The sequence below is a fragment of the Larimichthys crocea genome, chromosome XXIII (assembly GCF_000972845.2).
Source record: "Larimichthys crocea isolate SSNF chromosome XXIII, L_crocea_2.0, whole genome shotgun sequence".
Taxonomy (NCBI): Eukaryota; Metazoa; Chordata; class Actinopteri; family Sciaenidae; genus Larimichthys; species Larimichthys crocea.
The window spans coordinates 9,013,109-9,040,146 of NC_040033.1; the positions used below are offsets into that span (position 1 = coordinate 9,013,109).

General features: G+C 40.6%; 2 protein-coding genes across 2 annotated transcripts; one reads left to right on the forward strand and one right to left on the reverse strand.

Annotated features, from left to right (window-relative positions):
- Positions 1 to 3,286: 3,286 nt before the first annotated feature.
- Positions 3,287 to 12,018, forward strand: pcolce2b (procollagen C-endopeptidase enhancer 2b). Its single transcript, XM_010753525.3, has 9 exons — positions 3,287 to 3,548; positions 3,849 to 3,957; positions 4,410 to 4,665; positions 5,823 to 5,947; positions 6,715 to 6,851; positions 6,945 to 7,108; positions 8,004 to 8,087; positions 10,362 to 10,529; positions 10,924 to 12,018. The coding sequence occupies exons 1-9, from the start codon at positions 3,415 to 3,417 to the stop codon at positions 11,052 to 11,054; spliced, it is 1,308 nt and encodes a 435-aa protein (XP_010751827.1). The 5' UTR covers positions 3,287 to 3,414; the 3' UTR covers positions 11,055 to 12,018.
- Positions 12,019 to 12,322: 304 nt separating this feature from the next.
- On the reverse strand, positions 12,323 to 26,176 carry trpc1 (transient receptor potential cation channel, subfamily C, member 1). Its single transcript, XM_019274727.2, has 13 exons — positions 25,448 to 26,176; positions 24,544 to 24,698; positions 24,326 to 24,427; positions 24,022 to 24,224; positions 23,030 to 23,161; positions 22,618 to 22,813; positions 21,584 to 21,920; positions 18,834 to 18,973; positions 17,697 to 17,846; positions 13,954 to 14,138; positions 13,554 to 13,755; positions 12,964 to 13,158; positions 12,323 to 12,843 (listed from the first exon to the last, which is right to left on the reverse strand). Exons 1-13 carry the CDS (start codon positions 25,611 to 25,613, stop codon positions 12,616 to 12,618), a joined length of 2,391 nt encoding a protein of 796 aa, XP_019130272.1. The 5' UTR covers positions 25,614 to 26,176; the 3' UTR covers positions 12,323 to 12,615.
- Positions 26,177 to 27,038: the final 862 nt, after the last annotated feature.

A 27,038-nucleotide genomic window follows, 5' to 3' on the forward strand; every position in this document is an offset into this window, starting at 1 on the left:
GATGATCGTGATGGGGGATGTTTCTCTGCCCACTCTTAAAGGTGCAGTGTGAAAAATCTGAGACTTTTATTTTGTAAAACAGAAGTAGAAACACTTTGCTGTATATACCTCTGTACAATATATTTTATTTTATCGTATTTACTATTGCTTTTTTAAAATATTTTATTATGTATATTTTGCTTTATAGTATATTTTTATTCTTTGTTGTCACTTGTCACTTTGTGTAATGCTGCTGCTGCACTATAATTTCCCAGCTTGGGATAAATAAAGTATATCTATCTATCTATCTATCTATCTATCTATCTATCTATCTATCTATATTTAATGTTCTCTTGCAATCTGTCTGATTTGTTTTTGAAAGACTTTAAGAAATAGGCCCCAAAAAATAGGTAAACACCAATATAAAATGATTAAACCATCATCAGTGAGTATATATATTTCAAATATAATAATGAAATTAATTATCTCTTTGTTTTTTACGTGTTTTGGGCAGTACAAGTTGAATAAAAAATTATGGTGGCTTTTAATCTTGCATCAAATAGTGAATACTATATGCAGACTTGATGATGATGATGATAGGGGCTTTATTTGTCATTGTAGCAGTACAAGTACAGTACAACGAAATTGCAGACCAGTCTGTCCATACAAATAATACATGTAATATGACAAGTGGGGGAGGACAGGACAGTGTATGGTAGCCAAAAGAAAGAAGAAAAAAGGGATACAACATGGGGAGATGCATGAACAATCACCAGCAGTAAATATTGTGCTAGTACTAGTATTGAACTACAAGACGCATGTAACAGGAATTTTAAAGAAAAACCCTTAAATAAAGAGGATTTTCACAGTGCAACACACTAAAAGGGTTACAGAGGAAAAAGACTCCCTGAGGTGCTCTGACAGTTGGTTCTTATACATTTTCCTAAAAATGGGCTGTGTCAACCCCTGTAAATTGTTAACAGACAATTTGCATATAAAGCATCTAAACAGTTTTCTTCAACATATCCCCTAATGAGTAGCCAGTATGTCCCCAATCTAGATGTCACCTCTCTGACCTGTCCCTAGGCCTCATTCTGTTCTGAAATCCCTCTATTCATACATTAACCTGAACTTTACCTTACCCTGCCAGTCTCAGTAAAACAGCAACAAAGGGAAGTGCCTTCAAGACATGTAATAAATAGGAACAAACATTGTATAAGTTAAAAACATCTAAATAACACTGTAACCCTGATTTTTATAACAATGCAAAACAGTTGCAAGCCTTTAATTAGAGTTATGTAAAGCTTTTGATGTGATAGTTAGGTCCTAGAGATGTGGTGACAACAGCTGTGCAGAGGGGGCCCAATTTGATTTTTTTTGTTGTGGGGCCCAAAATTCCTGGCGGCGCCCCTGACTTACAATAATGTGAGATTTGGTTTTATGATGGAGGACAGAAAACTAGAATATAACATGAATAATTTGGTTATACTAGCCAAATATTTTCTACACAAATGTAAATTCTCCAAAAATACCCCACATTTCAACTTTTTTTAAAAAAAACTGCACCTTTACTTTGATTCTTTAAAAATTATGAAATCAAAGAAAGCCCTATTGCTGTATGGCAGTTTATCAAATTTTACTTTTAATAAGAATTTTTTTCTTTTCTTTCTTTCCATTGCTTTACTTTATATTGTTGTTCTGTTTATACCCTATTCTTCTTGAATGTAAGAAATGCTACACTCAGTTCTGAAAGCAACAACTTTTGTAATTGTATTTGAATATACTTATTTGTAGTGGATTTTGCAAAAAAGATTTTAAGACCTTTATTTTCAGAATAAGACAAACATGTAATATAATATTTGTAACTATGTTTTCATGCATGTATAATCACCTAAAAATAAGAATATTTTTGTTTTTGTTACTTAAAGATTAGCCTTTTATGTCTACAGTGGGAGCGGGTCCTCTTTCATGGAGGCCACTATATTGAAACACCATTTTTCTACAGACTAAACTAAATAATGACCCTAAACAGGGCCTTTAAAAGAAGAGATACTTTATTAATCCCTCAAGGGGGAAATTCTTTTTTCACTTACATGCAACCCCGAAATACAACCACACACACAAAGGGCTCATAGACATGATTCGACTGACTTTGGTCCATGCTGTACTGGAGCCAGCCACCTTCTGGTTCCCATGCCAGGTCTCTATGATCTGAGCTACTGCTGCCCCCTTAAGAATTATAAAATAAAAAAGACCAATGGTGGACCAAAAAGGACCAAAGGTGAGTCTGATTGCAATGCAGCGATTAGACCACTGGATGCAACTAAATTCTACACACTGGACCTTTAAGTCGTCATGTAAACATGTAAATAAAAACAGCAGCTAAATCAGTGTGTGACAGTAACATTACATCCTTCATATCCAATAATACAGTAATACCTCTTGTCTTTGACCTTATCTTGTACAGTGTATACAACATTCATATTGTATTTTAGTATATTTTATAATTTTCTTTTTTTACCTAACTTTTTATAGTATTTTATTATAGTATGTATTTTATTTTTATTCTTGTTCCTTTTGTCCAACACATGTCATTGCATTGTTGACCCTGTGTTAACTTGCATGAAACTTGATTTGAAAGACAAATGGTCACATTGTCAGTTCATCACAATTGTTTTATTATTATCACAGAGGCTTCACATGAGCCGAATAGCTACACAAGTACCTCAGTGCAAGATCTTAATCTGTATTTTTCGGTTGATAAAGCTATGTGAAAAATACAAGTGTATATTTGATCTATAATGTTATGATGAGGATGAGGATAAACTTACAGATCATGGATGGATGGTCGCTTACAGCATATTTAATCCTGTAGGTGGTGCTCTGACTCTCTATCAGTCTAATTCAATTTCTGCTCTCTGAGCATATTACTCTGACACCCCACAGCCTACAGCGATTTCAAACACATTTCTAATGATATTTTCAGCCGGCGTGAAATTAACATTCCTGTTAGAGAACAGGTGTCCTCCTTCACTCCACATCTGGATAATTTGCGCACCAAATTGCAGTCACGCTGAGTTGTGTTATCTTGGGCATTAATCAAATATAGTATATATGATCCATGTATATTGGCTGGAATGCCAAAGCATTCATGTATGAGTTCTTGGATCAAGTTTATTCATGCCACCTCATCTACTTTAAGGTTTCTAGGCCAGGTGCCATGTGAAACTAATGCGAGACCTCACACCCTTCCAGCGCTTCTTTAATTTTTTTTTTTTTTTTTTTTTTTTTTTGGAAAAAGCAGCAGCCTGTGCTCCGTCCCTCCTACCACGCAGCAGAACAAACGCTATATTCATCTGCTCCAGCTTGCAGTTGCTGAAACTCCCCGCAGGAACTCCTGGCTACTTTTCCCCACCGTTCCAGCTGCTGAACACAATGCCATTCATGCCACGGGGCGAAAACAGGCGAAGCGCCGGCTCCGTTGACACAACAATGTGGAGAACATGCGGTGTTTTTTGCGCATGGAGTCTACTGTTCTTGACAGAGATCTGTGCGCAGTCTCAGCGGAGGTACACCTTTATTTGCATTTATTTATTTATTTATTTATTTTTCAATTAATTTGAAAGCTTTATGAGTGAGCAAGGTGTCAAGGATCTCTGTGGCGTCAGTGGACTGGAGTTTATTATAAGGAGTGTTCTGCAGTCTGGGCTGCCTCCAGTCAGGACATGTGTCGCATCAGATGAAATCTGTGTAAAGATCAACCTGTCGTTAACGTTTATACATGTTGATTGCTTTGACACATCATCATAATTTGATATCTGGAAAATAGAAAACATTCTCTCTCTCTCTCTCTCTCTCAACCCCTATAGACCAACCTTCACATGCGGAGGAAACATTACAGGGGATTCTGGAGTAATCGGAAGCCAGGGGTACCCAGGAGTTTACCCTCCAAACACCAAATGTGTGTGGAGAATCACAGTGAGTCAGTTTCATATTTACCATATTCACATGTTTTGCTTTTGCTGCCACAGCCTAGAATGATGAAGATGATGATGAAACTGCTAAATTGTTAATTAAAAACACACCAAACTGCTGCACAGTGTAACAGTATGATAGTCTTTCACTAGCCCCAAGTCCCTAATTTCCTTCTAAAAATACTAAACCACAGCCAGCCAGTTTTTGCTGACTGTCTCCATTACATGACTGTACATTTATACAGCCACCGATCATATGGCTGCGCCAAGTTTCATTCGCCCTTTTGTACATAATTCAGAATTTTTGTTAAGAATATGTTGTATCCGTAATCACATGTGGAAAACATTGTTTCACTGGACATCTCTGAACAAGCCAATACGCATGGGAGCTGTGACAGTTTATTGTTCTCAGTAATAATGATAATTAAGTTAAATGAACTCTTAAATCCCACCCAGGTCCCTGAGGGAAAGGTGGTGGTCCTGTCATTCCGCTTTATTGACTTGGAGAGCGACAACCTGTGCCGCTACGACTATGTGGATGTTTACAGTGGCCATGTCAATGGGCAGAGGCTCGGTCGCTTCTGTGGGACGTTCAAGCCAGGAGCCCTGGTTTCCACGGGCAACAAGATGCTCATGCAGATGGTATCTGATGCCAACACCGCTGGTAGTGGCTTCCTGGCTGTTTTCTCTGCCGCCCACCCACATGAGAGAGGTACACGAACATGGGAATAGAATAGTTTTGGCATGCTTGCTACTTACTTTTGATCTCCTACACGTAGGTGCCAAGGTTGGAAAGGTAGCAGCTGTGTAGAGAATATCTTGCCACTACCCAAGCATGTAATACAGAGCCACAGGGGACTGTGTCTCAGCCATGACTTCACCCCATAAAGGAATCTGATACTGACCTGGGAGTGTGTCTGTTCGGGCATAGGGTCAGTCTTTTAAAAGCAAGTGAGGTCATTGCACGTTACCACAATGCCCAGAACTGACCTCCTCCGATTCTGAATAATTCTGTGAATCACTTTCAAGGCATGCAAACACAAGAAAAACAAAAAGGAGGAGTAGTTTTTCTTCTGCTAACTTAAAACCAGTGACCGTAGGGAGTTTCACTGGGTTAACAGTTTCCAGCATCTGGACAAAAAGAGAGGAATATCTTAACACTTCTCTCAGTATGATGTGGAATTTCTCACTGACATTTTTTGGAGCCCTTCAGCAGAGGACACAGGTCAGAAGTACCACTTAGAGTTGAATGAACCTCGTCCTCTCCGCAGGGTTGCAAAGTTGCCTCGTCTGTTTTGGTGGAATTTTAATGGCTGGTTCTCTGTACCCAAGTAGCTGACAGCTGTAACGGACAATGGCTATTAACTAGCCTGCCTGGCTCTCACTCAATGGATAGCAGCAGACTGTTGCCATAATGTCTCTGAGCTTCGTCAAAACTGTACAGCACATTTGTTAAGTGTCTATTTCTGTCACTGTACTAAATTGTCACTGTCTTTTTTTAGACATGTTGGAAAGAAAACATCAATCTTAAGTGTATGTTACACAGAAACACAAGAGATTCAGTTCTTTGTCAGTGTGAACAGCTTGTGTGTTTATTGAACTCTCAAATGCTCAACACAAGCATGCTGTCCCTTTTTAAGATGTTCACTGCACAGGACTAATGAGTGACTACTATTTTAGGTTGCACAAAGAAGGCAATGAAAGCACCTATTATAATAAATAAGTAGTTCATTTCAGGATCATAAAATGTTCGTGCCTTTAAAAGAACAATGAATACAATCTTGACATTTTCCTTCAAGGAGCAGAAAGGATATTTTTCAGGTTATCCCTGATGACTGTCCATGATTAACTTTAATTATTACTCCACAGGGGACCAGTACTGTGGAGGCAGATTGGACAAACCCACAGGGACTTTCAAAACACCCAACTGGCCTGAGAAGGACTACCCAGCTGGTGTCACCTGCTCCTGGCACATAGTGGCACCAAAGAACCAGGTCAGAATGTTCAAACTGAATTAATCAGATTTCTTTCACAATAAATGGAGGTGTTATATGTAAAGTTCTCGTGGGAAATGACTCGAGGAAAGGGATAGAGAGGAACAACATCGATGCCCCATAAAACTTGTATAACAAGTTACCTCGGATGTAAAAAAAAAAAAAAAGAAGCTCCTCCAATGTCTTCTTAAAGGGAACTCTATAAATTCAGATCAAAGTCTATTTACAGGTCTTGTAAAAAGGTATATACATATGTGTGTGTGTGTGTGTGTGTGTGTGTGTGTGTGTTATATAAAGCCTTTTATGACTCCAGATGGAGCTGTGTGAAGTTTAATAAATTGCCTCAAGTGATGACATTTTAGCCAGCGTTGGTTGGATCTCAAGATTACAAGAGAAAGAAATCAAAAATTCTTTCCAGACCTCTGTAGTCTTGCCTCATCTTTTCTTGAGACTCGAGGCCACATTAGCCACTACTAACAAAAACAACCTCAGATCTCCAATCAAACTGTTACGGTCAAGTTGCATCGTGGGTAATGTAGGCGCCGGGGTTTGACAAGGGAGAGTAATGTGTAGAATAAAAATGATGATTTCTCTCTGATTTGGATCTTTTAGGTGAAGTGCTCTTTAAGACGGATCAGTGTGTAATGCATGTACGGACTACATGATCCCATGAATGACAGTGTACCCTTTAATCATACCCTGATAGCACTATTACAGATTTTTGCTTCATGAAAGAAGATTTTCTTTTGATTTGTCTCCTGCTGCAGATTATTGAGGTCAAGTTTGAGAAGTTTGATGTGGAAAGAGACAACTACTGCCGCTACGACCACGTCTCCATTTTCAACGGGGCAGAAATCAACGACGCCAAGAGGATCGGAAAATACTGTGGAGACAGCCCCCCAGCGTAGGTGATTCTGTCATGAAGATTTATTTTTTAATCAAACATACATTCTATGAATTCCTCTCAGCTTACACTCATGTCTGGGTTTCTTTGCAGGCCAGTGTTCTCAGAGGGGAATCAGCTCCTAATCCAGTTTCTGTCAGATCTCAGTCTCACCGCAGACGGTTTCATTGGACACTACAAATTCAGACCAAAGAAATTCCCCACCACCACGATACCACCCACCACTACCACACAGCCAGTCACCACCAGGCCCATACGTAGGTAGCAACTTTTATGCAATAAAAACCCCTAGAAGATTCCTAACATCTGTATTTGTTGATGTAGCTATGAGACATGCTGGCTTTGTGCTACTGGATTCTGTTGCTAACACATGGGGTTTATCTTTCACTTAAAATATGACAGACATCTGGAATCTGCTTGATAGCAGATCTGGGCAAGAAAATAACTAAATGAAGTGTGCTGCTTAAGTAAGACTTAACTCCCTCCAAGAGTCATATTTGCACTGCTTATTTGCCGAATTTGGTTGTCTGTTTACATAAAATGGGGGGGAAAACATTTCAAACTTTCAAACTAAACAGTGGGTTTTCATGATTCCACATGCACTTGTGATACATCATTATATTTTGTGCAAAGAGTGAACCGTACGTAACACAAGTTCATATACAGTGTGGGCACGAGTCTGCACCCGCAATCACAGCTCATTTTCATACTCAAACTCACATTCCCACACACTGTTGTTTTTTCCCTTAGTCAAGCCAGGTTATTTTAGCGCATCCCAGCCATGATGTCATATTGTCACAACGCGTTCTGGTTGGCTTATCGCTCCTGACTTTTCCCCCCTTCAATAAGAACAATATTTAGACAGTCACCTTGTATTTTCTGGGTCCTCTCCTTTATAGACACTTTACTATCTCTAACTCTGAAAACAGATGTTCACTTGTCACATTATGTTACTATTTTAAATTTTACACACTGCCTCACATTGTCTCTGAGGCTATCCGCTTGAAGAGGCTCTTGTGTCACTGAGAATATTCTGTAAATTAACCACAGTAGAAACAGATGCAGTCATAACTTACATGCCTCCAACACTGACAGGCAAAGTTACAGAGATTCCTTTTTTTCTTGTCCGTGTGTGTGTGTGTGTCTCTGCAGCTCTGAAATACTCTGTAGCCCTGTGCCAGCAGAAATGTAAAAGACGAGGAACGCTTGAGAGCAATTACTGTTCCAGCAATTTCGGTAAGAACATCAGTGCTTATTGCAGTTTATTCAAACCACACAAGCTGACATGCTCCAGCTTTGCCCATGTTATTATTGAACTTACCTACTGTTACATGCATACTAATCCTAAAAAAAGTCCGGTAAATACAATACAATACACATTACAGATTATCAGCAGCCAGATCTTCCCTAACAAACAGTTTACAGTCTCCATCATGTTACTATCTTTGCTCCTCTGATGTCTCCCTGCACATCTCAAAGACTTCCTTGATAGTCTTGTGAGGAAGTGAGTGCGTACAGTAGGACACAGTTACCTCCAGTATAAACACACACACACACACACACACTCAGACTCTGACTGTAAGTAAACTGTTGATAAATGAACGTGTTGATTCGGGCAGCAGCCCCCGTTTGCTTCTCCCTGCTACTGTGATGTTTTTTTTCTCTGAGATGTTTACCACATGTGTTAGACTGGCATTTCAAAGAGTTCACTTGGATTTGCGACAGGAAGTGAGGGAAGGCGAGCGATGCGGTGGTGCATGCCTGTGTGATGTGGCGGCAGAGTCGAACACAATATGTTACATCACATTTAACAAAGTGGCGAGATGGTAGACTGGAAATTTGTCTGATCAACGCTTAAAGTTCTTAAAATGAAGACTTTGATTTGTTCGTAGCAGGTTTTTGTAACAGTAGCATCAGATATCATAACAGGCAGTCCTCTGGCCATTCTCATCCCTGTCAGGAAATGAAACAGGCAGCACGTGAAATCCAGACATATTGGTACCATCAGTGTAAAGAATCCTGTTCATGCTGAATTGTGGAAAAAGACGTGATTCCCTCTCACTCTCCACTGGCTCCACTATCACACAGCTGTGACTGCTAAATGTCAGGTCCACACAACAAAACTGTGTTTTTTTTTTTTTGCATGTTTGTGTTTTTGGAGACCTGGTCAGACTAAACAGGAAATGACTGAAACAGATTGATCACATTCTTTAGGACAACCAGACGAGAACTACGAGACAGAGTAGGTATTCTGTGTTCTGGTAAATTAACCAGTGAGATGAATTTCTCATGGAGTTTCACATGAAGTATCTCTTTTCTGCCTGTCAGACCATTATGATATTACACATTAAACTTCGCCTCATCACATCAGGCACATATCCTGATAATCCGTAAGCTTGAACATCTTAAAATGACAGTAAATTATGAGGGAGAGTCATAAATAAGTCAAAGGGGGAGTGCTGAAAGCTTGAAATAAAATGGTGGGAGGATATGCTGTCAATTCACCACGACAGGCTGCATTTCATAGACAAGAACTTAAAAGTAGTATGCACACATGTTCACAGTTCTCACAGACGAAGACAATAAAAAAGCAGATTCTCACCACTACAGCTCTTTGTGTGTTAAACTGTCCACTGTAAATTACAGACTCTCTTTTCTCTGATGTCGAAACATCTGCTGTAAACTTTTCATATTATATATATTAGCTTTACATTTCTAGATTCTGTCCTGACATAAAAAACTGTCCTTTATTTTAGCCTGCAGTATGATGAACACAAGTGCGGCATATAGATATAGGGGCGAGGGGGCTGCAACCAGCAACAACACTGCTCGAACCCACTGAATTCCACACCCTACTCCTTTAACTAACGTAACGTAACTACTGCTAATTATTCAACGACTGTGGTTGGCTGAAGATGATTAATAACTCCTTCAGGATGAATTATAATAACTTTGGTGAGCCCCTGACTTTTCATCTAGTGCCATCATCAAGTTAAATGTACTGTTGACATTCTGACAACTGACCCATCTTATCATGCACCAAATAAAGCCGGTGAGCATGGTGAACATTATACGTATGTACAGCACGTCAACATGCTCATCAGTGATGTTAGCAGTACAGTATAGCCTCACAGAGTTGCTTAGCATGGCCGTAGACTCTTGGTCTTGTTAATTGTCTGTCTGATCTGAGTCTGAACATCTTCTTTCACTCTGATGGTTTTCCAAAGCCTCATTATGCCGCTGTCACTGTCGATTAAAGCATGGGCTTTTGTTCTAACCACAGCCCAGAAGAAGAACTTGCCAAAGTAGTGATGATTTCATTTATAGAAATTAAAACCGGCATCTCTAGGTCCTTGTTTGTACGCTTGTTTATCAGGAAGTGAATTTGAATTCTAGGAAAAATACACATGTATTGTTTTTATGTGACGTGATATTTTTGTGGTTTTTCAGTAGTTGTATGTTTGATTTTATTCTTCATGACCTGTATGTGTGTGTGTGTGTGTATGACAGTGATAACTGGGACTGTCATTACTGCGGTGATGAAAGGAGGAAGCATGTACGCCACTGTCTCCATCATCAACGTGTATAAAGAAGGCAGTCTGGCCATTCAGCAGGCAGGAAAGACCATGAGCACCAAGATCATTATCCTGTGCAAGAAGTGTCCATTTATCAGACGAGGTGAGTTCACGAGGTGAAATTAAATTGGCTCAGTGCTCTTGAGAATATTCTTTGATGTATGAAATCACTGGCACACGCAAAATATCATTATCCAAATGTTGAGAATAAATATTCAGTTTCTGGTTCACTGTTTTCAATAACCTATGGCTCTGAGTTTGCCTCCTTTGCTGTGTCCGTCACGCTCAGTCGATTGAGCTTGTCCCCAAAGTGTGAGGTGAGCGGCAGAACTCACTGTCCAAGCAGTTAATGAAACATTAAATATGTTTATATGTATGCATATAAACATATACAGTAGTATACAGACCTGCCGTGTGGAGATTCTGATATTTGGCCTCCCTGAATGTCTCTGCCGTTCCGCCACTGCATTCAGGTTTTTTTTGTGTGACTTCACCAGGCTTGAACTACATCTTCATGGGCCACGTGGACGAGGACGGCCGGGGTAAAATCGCCCCTCACCACTTTGTCATGGCGTTTAAGACAAAGAACCAGAAAGGACTCAACGTTCTGAAAAACAAGCGTTGCTGAGCTCTGGGGTTCTCCACTCAGCTGTGCATAGAAACAGTTAAGCAAAAAAGCAACCATCTCCATCTTTGCAACACAAAAAAACAAAGCTCAATCTGGATGCAGATATGCCAGCACAAAGCATAAAATCCACATGATTCATTCTATTAAACTCAGATTTTGGTATTTATTGGATTTGCTGCAGATTGCATGTTGTTGGAATGAAAATGAGAATGGATTAAGTACTTCCACTCTGTCTTCTATTAAAAGACCAGTCACTTAGTCTGTTTGGCAACCTCAGATTAATCAGCAACAAAATGAGGTGAAATTTCCATCCCCATTCTCACTCTGCATATTCACATTCCTATCATGCCCCAAGCAGGGAATTAAATTGTCGCCAGTAACAGGAGCCCAGAATAAGGAGGTAATCAGATTGTTTAAAATTTTCAGTGTGCACATCTGACTTCCTATGATTGCACCATTAATTTGATTTTTTTCCCTCCATATTCTACTTTTCTATTGTTTCTCTTTGGGGCTGTGGAGCAGAATGGGGATAAACAGTGTGTTTTATTATTTAGTATGCGTTAAACAAACAAATATAGAATAGACAGAATAGTCTTAAATTTCACAAACCTGATCAATAGCAACACGGTGTTAACAACCTGCAGTTAACGGTCTGTGTTCAATTTCAGTGGGCAGGATTAGGAATTTTTAAGTGGTGATGAAAAAAGTGCAATATTTAATATATACATTATTCTTTTTTTAAAAAGGTTTTTTATGCTGGTTTTATGTGAAACAAACGAAGAACCTACCTAGCTAAAGCTCTTTTTCTTCAGTTTGTTTACAGATGCAAAGCACCGCCATCATTTACCTACATTGTTTTTTAAAGGCAGAGGTATGAAATGAAAAATATTTTCATATGGAAAAGTCTGTGAATATTATTTATATTTTATTGTTTTCATCTGCCCAAATAAAACTCTAACAAACATTCCTTTGTTTGTCTGTCTTTGTACAAGAACATTGAGCTGGAAACCATGTCATGCCAAATGATATTTGGTGGTCTGTTGAGCCAAGGAAATTATGCTCTACTAAGCAAGAGAATGGATCAGGGGTGTGTAATGTGACTCTCATTTGGACTGGGCCACTGGGCAGCTGGCTGAACAGTTGACAGTTTTCTGGCTTTCAGACCTGGTTGTCCAAAGATCAGTATTCAAGGAGATAAATCATCTTCAAATTTCAAAAGCGGCATTTCTAATTCAGCTCTTTTTTTATGCCATTAAATCCCAAGAGGGTCACATTTTTCATAAATCTTTATTTACCTTTCCTTTCTGTCGAAAACAATGGCTTTCTTTATTTACAAAAAAAGGTAGAATAGCTGAATAATACATGGAGGGCCTGAGTCTGGAGGCTTTGGTGGTGAATATATGTTTCTAGTTAAGTTCCAGGTTTAAAATTGCCTCTGTGGCTCAAAGGAGCAGAGTTTATCACATGCTCAAATCACACGGCATCCCAGATAAACGATAAGCAAAGGTTTTGTTAAAAGAAGAGGAGAAAGTAGAAGAGATATTTGGTCTTTTTTTTTTTTTTAGCTCCTTGGGTAGAACATGGCATATTTGGAGGTCCGGAAGCCGAGCAGGTCCCTCATCTCATTGCGAAACTTGGAGAGGTCTTGGCGCAGGTCATTCAGATTTTCCACCGTCGCCTGGTCCGTGCTCTGCATCTTCTGCCGCGTGGAGGTCAAGTAGCGGTGAACCAGACAACACATGATCTTCTGGTAGTTCTCGTCACGCTTCTGCTTCAAGTTCTTCCACTCCTGGGTAGAAAGGACAATGAAGGAATTCAAAATTGATGAGAAGATATGGCACAAAGCGCAGATGGCCTTCCAGATAATCTAGCATAACTTAATGTTCTGACAGTTAAATATTTCTCTTACCTTGAGGCTGTTCTGTCGCTTCACTCTGCCCTTCGAGGTATGCGAACAGATCCACTTGCTCATGCTGGTCACCAGGTAGCAGACAGTCTTTGGGGAGGGGAGGATATTGAACGGTGGAGGCATAGTACACTTGTCGTCAAAGTAGCTTAGCCACAGTTTGGCACGAGCAAACTTCCACTCCTTATCCTCGTGATTCTACAGAAGTCCAAAAGCCAACAACAACATTGAGAATGCAGGAATGTGACATTGGACTTTCTCACACACTGTTTTCCTTTAACAGAGGAATCTCGAAAATGCAAAACCGCTGTTTTTGTAGAAATCCTGGAGGGTGCAGATCTTTCTGGACAATGAACTGTTTAACTTAACATAATCAAAATCAGTCGTTCAAAGAGAAATGCGCAGCAGGGTTCCAAAGTAAAAAAAACAATTTAACATCTGTATAATGTTTCAGGGTGAATTTGAATCTAAAAAAATGTAATCTGAACAGTAAATAAGAACAGCTGCAGTTTGTGGTTCTAAGCTGAACTCAAATTAGCCTTGACAGCACAAAGAAATTAAGTCATTCTTTGCCAAAGGTTGCTTATACTTACAGCAATTTGTCTAAAGCTTTTATGGAGCATGGCCACCAGCAGCTTGGTCAGCACAATAACCACCACAACGTTGTAGGTGCCTATGATCATGGCACCCACAAAAGAGCGCAGCTCCTCTGTGTAGCTGATGCGGGTGACGAAGAGTGCAACATGTGCCAGGGAGAAGATGTACCAGAATAGGGCATAGCAGGTTCCCATAAACCTGTGAAACAGAAGAAGCTGGTGAGTGAGCCTTTAGTCAGATATATTTCACAAATTACAACGTTTTTATTTTGCAGTTGAATCACAAAACACAAAAACTTGACTATGACTTTATGAAGGTAATCTCTAACATCTCTCAACAAACATTCATCACTGTCGTCGTCTCTCTCTAAAATGACAGACTTAGGTTGGCCCATACGTGTGGAATGCATCATTGCTCTGTTGCTGGCAGAATATGCCCTCACAGTCCTTGGGTGGATCCTTGTCTGGGTCTTTCTGGTCCTTTCCATAAAGCTGGGTGAGTCCAATGGTGAAGGAGAATAACACCAGCAGGAAGAGGCCCAAAAACTTTCCAAACTCCTGCAGCATCTGACCCATGGAGATCTAGGGGGGGAAATAAATATGTGTTAATCCTGTGCCGCTTGATCGAATCGAATCAAGTAGACAGTTTCTTTCTTTCTTGTGCCAGTAACTGCAAAGGGGAAGATGGGGTCAGAGAGAAAACATGTCACTATTTATTATTAGTTAATGTGCTAAAGGTAGAACATTATTGCCTAGATATTTTGGCAGAATTTGCTATATTTTAAGTTTCATTACACCAATGTTTTCTTCTAACTCTTTAAAACTTAAGCAAGATAGCTGTATTTTTCTGCTTGTAGTGTAATGTTTTGGTACTCCTTCAACACTTGTCCTAAGCAAACTTTCCACCACTTGTTGCTAGTTTTTCCCCCCCATGTTCTTGTTTAGCAGCGTTCCCTTGAGAAAGAGGAAAAAGCAACATATTCTGGCAGCTGTAGTGCTCTCACCCTATACCTGAGGGAAGACTGACAAACATGGAAGAAGTCTCGAAGACAGAGAAAGTCTTCTCAGACCATTGGAAACCAACTATTTATAGGCCTGAGTGGCTTAACTGTTTACTAGGACGTAGAGATGCTCAAACAAGGTCAGAACACACGCGGCCTTGCAAAACACAAACACACACATAGTGTCCAGTGTAAGGGATGACCACTATCCCTACACCTCAAGGTGAATGGCGACTGTGGTGTTTGCACTGAAACCCGGCAGTTTGTTTGAGGAGAAGGGCTAGTCCATTAGGGCAATTCATTCTCTTGTCATGTCTAAATCCCCCCGGTGTATTCCTCTGCCACTTTGTACACGTCTGATTTAGGAGCTGAGGGTGTTCCCTGGCTGCTTGCCCGGCCTGACAGGTAGTCTAACTTTCTTACTGTACAAACAGAGCAAGAATGCGACAGGAGCTCTTAACCTTGACTGGAGGGCAGGTCTAACACATTTAAGGTACATCAAATGCATCACGTACATGCACAATTTCTAATATATAGTTAAATAAACCATACAGTATATACAGTATGCATAAATTATGTATTTTAGCATTTTATTCTAACAGGAAATGAAAGTGTGCACCAATGGTTGTTAAGGAAAATGCTTTTAAATAGTTTTTATATAATGTTTTACATATATAAACTGACTTTACTTACAATTTATGGGCAAACTGTTTTGTTTACCAAGATGTTTCGGGAACTGTCTCAACACTGTTTCCAATTTGTTTTTTAAATGTTTTCCAGCTGTGGCCAATGCATTGTGAGAGAACAACACTGTGTTCAAGCAATGTCAGCAGGCATATTAAGAAATCTCAAGTATTTTACACAGAACACACTGCAAAAACTACTCTGATTTCTCAGTGTGGATCTGGGGTAAGCTACATCTTCTGTCTTTTTCACCCGAACACACTTATATGTGCCTCCTAGTGTATCATTAGTTATTTAGGCGACTCATACTGTTAGTGAGGTTAAGTCTGGGCCATGAATGAGCTCATTGTATGCACTACTGGTGATAGTAGATGCCCCCACAGACACACTCTCACATGTTCAGTCACTCTTTCCAACCTCACTAGGGGGCACCTCCCGGCAGAAATGTGAGCTGGCCTCTTCAGGAAGGACTGAATCAAAGAAAGTTGCATTACCCACAGCCCACACATTGCTGCCTCACCGTCTGAGTGTGTGCAGCAGCTTGTCTGAGTGCACGCTCACATATCACAAGAGTGTGGAAATGTGTGGGCTCGTGTGCATTAGTAGAGAGGTGTGTCTGCCATGTGAGTGCGAGCGTAGCCATGAACACACGAGCCGCATCTATTTCCAAAGCTAATCATTTTTCCATCCTGCCAGGCCAGACAGTGATGTCACGGAGGGGGTGAGTGAAAACAAAGAGGGGAGAGAGGAAAGACGGGAGAGGGAGGCGTAAAAGATGGGGGAGACTGGAGCCGAAAAGCACTCAATAGCAGCCTACAGGGCACCTTTAGTGTTTTATAACTCAACCGCAAACAGCATTCGACTTAATGACAGGAAGGCATCCCTACAAATAGACTGACTTCACTGCATACCTTTATGTAATAAAGTCACACGCAGAGGAGGAGAAATTCTGCCCTGTGAGTCAAACATTGGCTGGCTTTACAGTCTCTCTCCCTGCCAGCTGGCCGGACGATACACAACATTATGATACACCTATGGCACTGAGATTGTTGAAGAGCCCGAGTAGAAAATATGCAAACCAGATTTTTGGCTTGTCAAAGAAAATGGAAAAACAAAAACCCAACAATGACATAACAGCATATTTTTTGAGCATATTTTGTATTTTTTTAACTGTCTATCTGAAATCGCTCAGCATGAAGAGATGAAACGTACAAAGCTTTAGGCTTGTACTGACACAGTTTCAACTCTTAAACACGTATCCACCATTTACACAGGTGGATGGCGAATACTGCTCTCCCATCGGGGAAAAGAACAGAACAAACAAAGCCTCCATGATCAGTCATGTATAATGAATGGCAAAGAGCATTTCTTGTAGTTATGTAAGTGTTAAAGAAGCTGAAAGAATGAAAAAGAGATTAAATAACGTGTAAAATGTATAATGTGCACTATTTGCACTATTGTATACAAATATTCCATGCCAGAAAAGTTTAAGGGACAAACAAAAACATGGAAATGCCTATTTTTGTTCAACTAGATGACAAAAATAAATGCATTTTGTGCTGTGTAAGAGGCATAAAGCAGATCAATTCCATAATCCTTTGGGAAAAAGAAGTGAAGAGATTCAGAAAATACAATTCACCTTCTTATTCTGTTCAAGTTGAATCGACGTAGCACTAAAAAGATTTTAAAACCTGTCTCCTCAGCTAACCGACCTCAAAATAAGTTTAAATAAATCCAAAAAGTTCAGAAACTGAGTTGAAAAGTTTTCAAAAGCCACGGACTATCTGGCTTTTGTTACTTGCAGCCAACATTTCTCTTTTAGATGGCAATGGATCAAACTTATTGTATGTGCAGATTGTGATAGAAACCAATGCAGGATCCAATGAAAATATATTGTGGGTGTATAGAGTCAGTTAGCCTAAACTGAAGTTAGCTTGAGAAATCAATCTTGGGCAAACTGAAAGGCTCTCAGTCATGTAAATGATGGAAATTATGATAGTGGCATGGTGATGCGTATGGCAGCTAAGCTGCAAGGCTTTATGACGACGAGTTCGGTTTATAATGAGCACATCATTACAACAAAACACATTCATCTGCTGCCTCGGTTCACTGTGCTCATACTTAATGCTTATGATGATGGTTATGATGCTGCTGAGCACAGCTGGTGTGATGTTTGGTGTGGGCTTGTCCTTGAGTGTTCACACTTTACTGAGAGAGGAAGAGAGTGGGTGGTGTGTGTGTGTGTGTGTGGCAGGATTAGAGAGCATGATAGAAGGGGAAGCAGTTTTATAATCATTACATAAGGATGTTTTACAAAGCCATAGCAGGATACATGATCTCAAACTTCAACCCTCAAATCTTGTCTGGCTCCCCAAGAAATTAAACTTCTCACTCTGAAAATGTCAGTGTTGAGCTACGGAGCTTTAAAGTGCATGTGTCACATGTGTATTCCTACCTGTAGTGGCCCCAGTATGGAGCTGGTGGTGTACATGAAGAAGAGTCGCAGGTAACTCAAAATGTTGGCAAATGCAAACAGGCCTTCTGCCACCAAGATGGGATGGAAGGCATCCCAGTTCTTCCTCTCTATGTCGCCCACATCCTTGAACTGGAAAAGAAGCAAACACGTTCAAGAACTCATACACACACTAGTCAACACTGACACGGTCTGATGTGACACTATCAAACAGTGGTTCATTCTATGAGAAGAGTTCCCTTGAGATTTAATGTGCTTCTAAATGACTTCCCTGGAAACATTACATCTCTTCCGGAAATCTAAAGCTATCTTTAATATCTAGATTAGAAAAGAGTTACACATCAGTTATTTAACAGCTAAAGAAGCAGCTCAGAATTCTGGGATGTACATTTATTCACTTTCCTACAGAGGAGTAGATGAGAAGATTAGTACTACTCTTATCTGTCTAGTAAAGACTAGAGACTGGAGACACAACTTGTTGTTTTTGATCTTCTGTTTTTCATACTGATTAAAAATGGAGCTATGATTTATTAGCGTGTTAATTAATGAGCAATGGGCAGAGCCAGGCTAAGTTGGTTCCCATTGTTTCAAGTCTTTATTCTAAGATAACCAGCTACCCATTTAACGCAAGAACACTACACTGTATGTATGTTCAAGAATGTCACCTTCAAATGCGACATGAATAAAACACAAATCCCTCAAATTACCTCTGCGATGTACGGTGCTTTTTAATTAAATTAGGTAAGCCTAAACTGAATGCTTGTCAGTAATGTAAATCAGAATTACTGCAGCTTCGTCTGCACCTACATAGTCCACCCACATGGATGATCTGCTAAGACCTCTTTCTCAAGACTGAGTGGGTGTGTACAGACTGTGCCTGATTGGCATGTCCCTCCATCTCCTTTAGTCCCTGTTAGGGTGGTAAGAATTACACCCTGAGTTGAACTGAACTAAAAACACTCGTGTGGGTGCGTTGGGACGTTAATGCACTGAATTATGAACTCCTGATGTTGATGACATATAATGAAATAAACTTTCTGAATTCAGTGATTAGCAGTCTTTCAACCTTTCGAAACCAACAAAGAATAAATAAAAGGAGTGTGTGTGATGTGTGCGTACCTTGCTATGAGCAACTATCTTGAGGGCAAAGGTGGCTAAGTAAAGAGAATTCATGACGAAGCTCAGCTGGTTCCTAGACTCATCCAGAAAGTCTTCCAGTCCTTCGTACCACAGACGCTTCACATCCGACCACACCATCCCTACAGGAGAGCAGGAATTCACCATCACCACACACACACACACACACACACACACACACACACACACACATATTACACACACATCACTGGAAAAAGGCTGTCATTCCCAACATTTTAAAATCACTTCCAGATTCAGCTATAAGACATTTCACAGAGGGAGCCCAGGGGGGAACAGGAATGTATGAGACAGAAATCAGAGATTAATGTGCTGAAAAAATGTGTCATCTGTGGGATTGAGGGACGTGTGTGTGTGTGTGTGTGTGTGTGCGTGTGGGTGTGGTAATAAATATGGGTGTCTCTGTCGCTTCAAGTTAAATGTCATCAATTCTAAATGTACAGAAAGGATCATAAAATGAAGCTTGACTCCAGCTGCTAGTCAAGGCACAGTGACATGTCCCCAATGCTTTTATTCAGAATTTCTTAATTCAATTAAACCTGATTGATTATTAGTTTCCATTGTTTCAACAAAAAGAAAAAACAGAACATGAATTGTTGCTGTTACTGAGTAAACAACATTCATATTGTCCGACTCAGATTTAACTACGAAATGAGTACATTTTATTTCTAATAGTAATCAAATAGTAATCAAAGTGTACACACACACACACACACCGAGAGATGTAGTGGTGGAAAGTACTTTTACTCAAGTACTGATTTCAGGTACTTCACTTGAGTATTTTAAATTTCTGCTAATTTCCATTACAACGCAGAGATAAATATACTTTACGATATACTATACTACATTTATTTGATAACTTAGTTATAGTTATATTTATAACTTAGTTTAGTTTATACTAGGTAGTCAGTTTAAACTAGTACTAATTACTAGTTTCCAGATTCAGATTAATAATACAAAACATAATCAACAAATAAAAAATTATATCAATAAGGCTTTATTGATTAGTCCCAGGGGGGAATTCACAAGCTACCCAGCAGCAGTTTATAAAGCAATATACATAAAAAATCTAAAAATTAAAATTAGCCCAGATTAGTCTGCTTCGGTATTAAAGTGATTTACACAAATGAATAATACATGAGCCCTTCTGCATATGAGTAGATATACTTTATACTTTATTTATCCCAAGCTGGGAAATTACAGAGTACTTTACTTTGATGCTAATACTTGTACTCAAGAGTATTTCTTCACTGTGGTATTGCTACTTTTGCATAACTACTTCTTCCACCGATGGATATGTGCACTGAAACATTCACTCACACACACACACATGCATGTAGCCCAGTGTACAGACACACTCACAGTCTCAGCATCTGATTTCCCCATTAATGTGAGGCATCTGGCTCAGGGTAATCAGGATGGAGAGAGCAGGAGAAAGATGAGAAGAAGAGGGGTAGCATTGAAGAAGGAGAGAACAATGGGAAGCAAAAGGATTTTAAAGCTGCCACATAGAGCAACTTTAACTAGCTCCCTTTTTACATCCTGCATAACATCTGCATTGGAAATCTCACTCTTGATATTTGCAGAGAGCCTGGAGTGTGAAATCTGCTTCACTGCATCACATCCTGCAGTAAAGCTGTTTTGCAATGAGACAGCCTTGAATTAAAAAAAAACAAAAAACACTGCTGAAGTTAATAAAATTGATCTTTGACGTTGCTCTTTTGCAGTACTTAGGGAATCTTTCCCCCTCTAGTGGGCTATCCCGGCCCATGGAGAAAAAACCATTACATTTCTGTCTAATGACTCAACCACTGATCTCACTCCTGCAATATACCCGAATAAATTGCAAATTACCCTGCAACCATCTTCATAACATTGAATAATGGAAGTCAATTGCTTCTACATCCTTTCATAACCTGTCAGGTGCAGTTATTGGGATGATTTATCAACCCAGCGATGAAACCCTGGACCAATGAGGTGCGGTTGCGATGCTTTGTGTCTGGTGGAGAGGGGTAGGATGCTGCAACCATGAGACAAATATCTCTGCTGAGAAGACAGGGCCATTAAAGCGATTGAATGAGCATGCTAATGGTTTCTTGGCAGAAGAGGAAGGTAGAGAGGCCCAATCCCCAGAGAGAGACAGGGTCAATTTCTAACTGTCACTATCTAGCCTCATCTGAACCGATACAGCTTGGCACATGTGTTTGTCCTCGTGCAAGATATATATTTGCATGTATGCGGGCTGAGACCACTGATACCAGCACTCAGATAGGCCACAGGGGAGACAGAAGAAGCTTGCGGTTCCTTTCTATAGAGCTCAATTAGAAGCAGAACTGACAGATTTAATCCAGTCAAGCCAGGCTTTCTGTCATTTAGCATAGAAAGAGCTGTTTGTCATGTTATGCCTGATAGCATTAAGGATACAGGATACTGGACTTTAGCCAGACCTTAACAGGAATCTCTCATTTTCACTCCACTATGCAATGTTTTCTATTAAATTCTGGTTTGTATGATTGTATTCTTCCTCTATTCTAGTTTTAGTGTGTCCATTAGGAGATGAGTGATCATTCTATTTTAGAAATGACGTGTCTAAGCTCTGAAATGTACATTATGATTGCAATCTAGACAATACCCCTTTACACATAACACACAGAGCATTAGGTATTACATGAAAGCCTAGTTGAGATGTTGAATGAAAAAAAAAAAAAGCTGACCTATGATCCAGAGGATGAGCAGGAAATCTACCATCTCCAGCGCAGGACCCATGGTGTTTTTCTTGTCCTCATTGTAAACCAGAGAGTACAGGTTGAGCAGAAGCAGGAACGTGAAGTAGGAGGCGCTGTGGATGATGAACTTGACGAAAGGCGTGTGAATGATCTGGCCCATACGTGAGCGTGGCACCAGAAGGTAGCAGACAGAGAGCAGCGGCCAAAGCATTGCCACGCTCAGCACTGTGGCCATCTTCAGACAGGTGTGTTTGCGACGGTAGCTGGCCGTCTCTCCAAACCAGACGGTGTTGAGGAACTGTTGACAGTTGGACTGAGCCACAAACTGTGAGAGGGGGCGTCAGGAGAGAAATATGTTCATTTTAAAGTCAATCAGTTGTTTGATCAGCTTAAGGGAGTGGTTCAACATTTTGGAAAATATGTTCATTAACTTTCTGAGAGTTAGGTTCGATTATAACTTTGATGCCACTCTCATGTCTATAAGATCCAGTCAAACTACATGAACATAACAATATCTGCCTGACAGCATGCATGGTAATTAAGCCTGCTATGAATGTATCAGTGTTCTCTCTGATATGAAAAAAAATCCACCCACAAACCCTGTAAAACAAGGGAGTTTATCTCTGATATGCAGCCTTAAGTGCTGCTATTTCTCCAGCAGGAAACAGCAGTGTGCCGTGAGTTTTACTGTGATATATGAGTCAGGCTTTGCACACTGAGCCATCCCAGCTGTAAATTGCCCCACAGCTTCAAACTTCCAGCTTTAGTTTGTCTTTGACTGCTGTTGCCTGGAGGAAGCACTTGATTCTGCCAAACTCATATTTCACAAAGACAAGCACATGGTGTGCTGGAGCAGATGACTCTCATATATATTGTAGTACAGTAAATAAGAGGTCATTAAAAACAGATAGTATTATTATTTCCTCCTCTAATCTGTGGAACGAATGAAATAATCCAGTAAGATATCAAATCATTTCTTTGTTATTGACGCTGACAGAAGTTGCAGACTTGGCCCATCTAACCTCTTTTTGGTTGTACTTGATGGCAAGCTTGAGTCGACTGAGGTTCATGCGCTCCTCCAGTAAGCCTCGCTTGTCAACGTGATCCTCGCTGGATGTGTGATTGAGAATCACTTCTAGCTCTCGAGAGTTTCGAGCCTGAGCCAGCAGGTCCTTGGCAAACATCTTACACTGCTTCGCCAGCTCCTCATAGTCATTCCTGCAGTAAGGAAATTAGACATAATCAGACCACATGAGAGTTTATGATTCTTTTTAGTGCATGCTATTAAATAAATGGATTTACAATATCACTGTGTGCATGTATGTACATATGTTTATGCGTATATGTCATGTTTCTGTCTTTATGTGCTAAGAAATTCAATAAACATGCCCGGGCATGAGGGATTGGACGCGCAGCAGTAGATGGCAATCGTACCTGAACTCCACCTCAACCAGGCTGAGCTCCTTGAGGTCTGTACTTAGCTCAAAGGCCCTGAGTATGGGATCTTCTTCAGTCAACATGATCAGAGAGGGGCTGGCCAGGCAGCGGTAGATGTCCAGGCGGAACCTGAGGCAGAAAGAAATGTGAAAGTGTGAGGGAGGAAACAGGACAAAAAGCTGAAAAGGAAATCGAGAAGCAAACATTCACCCTCCTGCTGTAGCTGTTTCATTTGTACCTGTTTTGACCTCTTATGTTGTTTGCCAGCCAAACTGCAGACTGATTCATTTAGCTCACTGTGTGGGAAGCTACACTGGCCTGCAGAGAGACTTAACATGCCCAGCAGAAGAGATCAGGACAATCTCATCTGCAAGTCTAAGATGGTATGAGGAGCCAAGAATCGCTATTACCCAGAGGAGATACTGCTGGTTTTGCGGCTTCATTTTATATAAGAGTTTCTAGTGAATTTATATTTCAGTGTAAAACCACCACTTCAATGAAAAATTATCACAATTTACAAAACTGGCAAACCATATATGATCTCCCTATAGCTAGAGAAGTACAGTTAGGCAATACCAGAAACCATTAGTACTGTAAGCATGTCATGTTACTGTCAATGATGCATATGATATATCATCACTTTCCAGATGCTTAGGATGACATTTTGAAGCTGATGCTATCATCAAAACAAGGCACCGCAATGGTTCATCTTTCCTGAACACTTCACTTGACACACCAACTGATTCATAGCTGTTTTTAAGCTCCCGCATACCAGAACGAGGCCAAAACAATCATCACGTAAAATAACACAGGCATCATCTGGAAGACAAAAGTGATGTGGACCACTCCGCGTTGCAGTAATTCAGTGCAAAACTACTCTTCTGGTTTAGATCAATCGGAGATTAATGCAGCCATGTGGGGACAGCGAACAATGTTTATACCGTTACATTTTCTGTGTTTTTGAGTGCTGAAGTGGCCCAGTGCTGTACCTGGAGTGTCTTAAGCTGTCCTTCTTGTTTTTAGCGTTGCACAGCGTGCACTCGCAGCCTACGGCATGGGGCCGGGGAAGGGAGATGTCCTGTTTCAGCAGCATAGTCAGGATCTCGTAGTTGTTCCTGTGGGCTGCCAGTATGACTGGAGCAACATCCATGGTTGTGGAATACTCCGGGTTTTGAATCCTCTGCATCAGTTTCTAAAAAAAAATATGATCATAGGGTTATAAAATCAATAATACCATGCATAAATTATTATTTCAATTCGAGGATTCATAAGGGGTAATGAGAGGAGACTAACAGCAATGGAGGGCTTGGAAGATCGCCTTGGCCTGTGGTTGAGGAGGATGTCCACAGCTCCCACCACCTCAGAGTCTATAGCCACCAGCAAGGCATCTGTTGCCTACACAGAAACAACACTTTTGAAGCTCTCACATAGCACATTACATGCTAGAACAAAACACGCAGCAACACTCATCTTATGTCTTTTTTTTTCTTAAGCGTGCGGGTGTTTCCTACCTGGCAGCCATGTTCTAGAAGAAGCTGCAGGATGTCTAAATTCTCGTTCTCGATGGTGATGGTGACAGCATCACGGCCCAGCACGTCTACGCAGTTGATGTTGAGCTCGCCGTGTCGGTTCTCCTCCAGGAGTTTCTTCACCATGTAATAGTCACCTGAGAAGCACGTCGAAGACAAAGCATTCACTTTAGGGAAGTCAGATCTTTAAAAGCAGTGAAGTATTATGGATGGCCCCAAACAGACAGACAGAGCTTTGGACATGAGGCACACACACTTTTAAAGAGTAGGCTGAGCTCCAGCAGTACTCTTAATTCCAGTCATGTATAATCATAACATCTCCCTCAAAGGATAGGTTTTGCTGCCGAGCCATGTTTAGAGACACTTTATATGGTCACAGTTGCTGGCCTGCACAACTCAAACCTCAACCTCGGCCTGTGCAATGTTCTCAACTTATCAATGAAACACTCCCCTCCCATGTGGCGAGATGCCTCTTTGCTATTTTACGCTTGCACCGTCTGCACCTCGTGCAGATTCCCTTCAGTTATATTAGAAATATAACTTTCCTTGTTAGGGGAAAACTCTGCATAAGCAGGGAGATAAACTTTTTTAGAAAAAAAGCAGACATTCAACTAAATATATCTTTGTACCCTTTAGGCAAATTTCCACAGTAACCAAAATGTAGGCAGTCCTTAGGTATTTGCTGAAAAGAAATGTGGTACAGTTGCTCGCTGCAGTGATCATGCAAGCTGCTATAGTCATGGTGTATTTTAGCTCCAGTGCATCAGCCAAATGACATCAGACATAATGCTTCAGCAACATCACTTGATTTCAACATTAACATGAGCTGTTTGTATGATCTCAGACTGGATATTTGATTGAGCATGAAAACAATGAATGAACAAACCTTTCTCGCATGCCAGCAAGAAGAGCTTCTCATCCAGGGTAGTTTCCTCTTTCACCTCTCTCACATCTTTCAAGGCCAGAAATTTATCCGGAGAGGAGGCGTCCGTGCCCTGATACAGAGCTGCCATTACGACGGAGACCGAGCACGGCCAAACACTGATGTGCATCCCACTAGAAACCGGCGACCATCACACAAGAAAGCCCGTCCTATGGGATGACATTGGAGAAAATCCTTTTTTTTCTGTTTTTATGCTTGTTGTTGTTGTGTGTCGCAGCGCAGCAGAGGCTTAAAACGTCGTCATGAGACTGAAACCAATTTCATCAAGTGTTGTTATTGCCGTCGCATCTCTGCCGCGTCCATTTGCGCTGCTTCTGGATCAAAAAAAAGAAAAAAAGAAGAAGTCTATAGCACTAAAAGACTTCAAACATCAGGCACACACATGTAAGTTACGACTGTAGTCCGACAAAACGACGCAGTCATCTCCCTCGGGGTGTTTACATGCACCATCTTCTCGCATCGCAGGCTCCTGGTGATCTTTCTGGTCCTGATGCTGCTGACGAGGCGCCTACTGCGCATGATTCCTCCTCCACCTGCTGGCTCATTTCGCAGGCGATGATTACGTAACAGGGCAACTGTGTATGTGTGTGTGTGTGTGTGTGTGTGTGTGTGTGTGTGTGTCTGTGTGCAGAGATACTGTGTCTGGTCGAGCATTCTTCGCACTGTAAAAATCAGTTTTTACAGACGTTTGAATGTCACCGAGCATCATAAATAATAATAATAATCCACTGTATATTTTACAGCACAAACTCTGAAGCATGAGCTATGTGAAACATATACATATATAGAAAGAAATCACATCCATGGTGGACAGACTATGTCCTGCGGTAAGAAGTCCATGTGATTGATGTGTTTGGACATGCATGGATGAAATGTTACTGCAGATGGATGATGGAAAAAAGAGGGAGAGAGATATCTGGGTCTGTGTATAGTCGCTGGCAGACTGTGAAGGAGCACATATGGGAGATAGACACAGCTGTCCTCCTGACTCCGACAGTCATATCCATGCATATCTCAGTCAGTCTGTAACACATATCACATACCACTGATTTATGTAAATAGTGACAGAGGAATGGAGATAATAGAGGCACCAAAGTACATGAAGCATACGGTATCTAACTTACTGGAAGCCGGTGAGGCAATATAATCAAGAGGAAATATGTAAGAAATGAGCTGAGTGTAATGGCAGTAGATATTTTGAGTGTAAAAGCACAGCTGTTACTAAAAATAATGGTGTTCCAATAAGTCAGGACAGTGTGACAGCAGGCCAGCATGCACAATACCAGCACTCTGAAACTGAATCTTTCATTATATTTTATTATTTACACCTGGGCTTCTCTTACTGAGACCCACTGAGGAGTAGTTTGAATCAAACATCTGCTCGAGCAGTTGGGAATTCAAAATGAGACTAAAAATACGACTTGATTTAAAAACTCTAAAGACTACATGTCATCAAAAAGAAGCTTCCCAATTAGAGTTATTTCCGAGGCTTCTGCGATATCAGTTTCTACTCGTGTTTCTGTTCTCTGTGGTA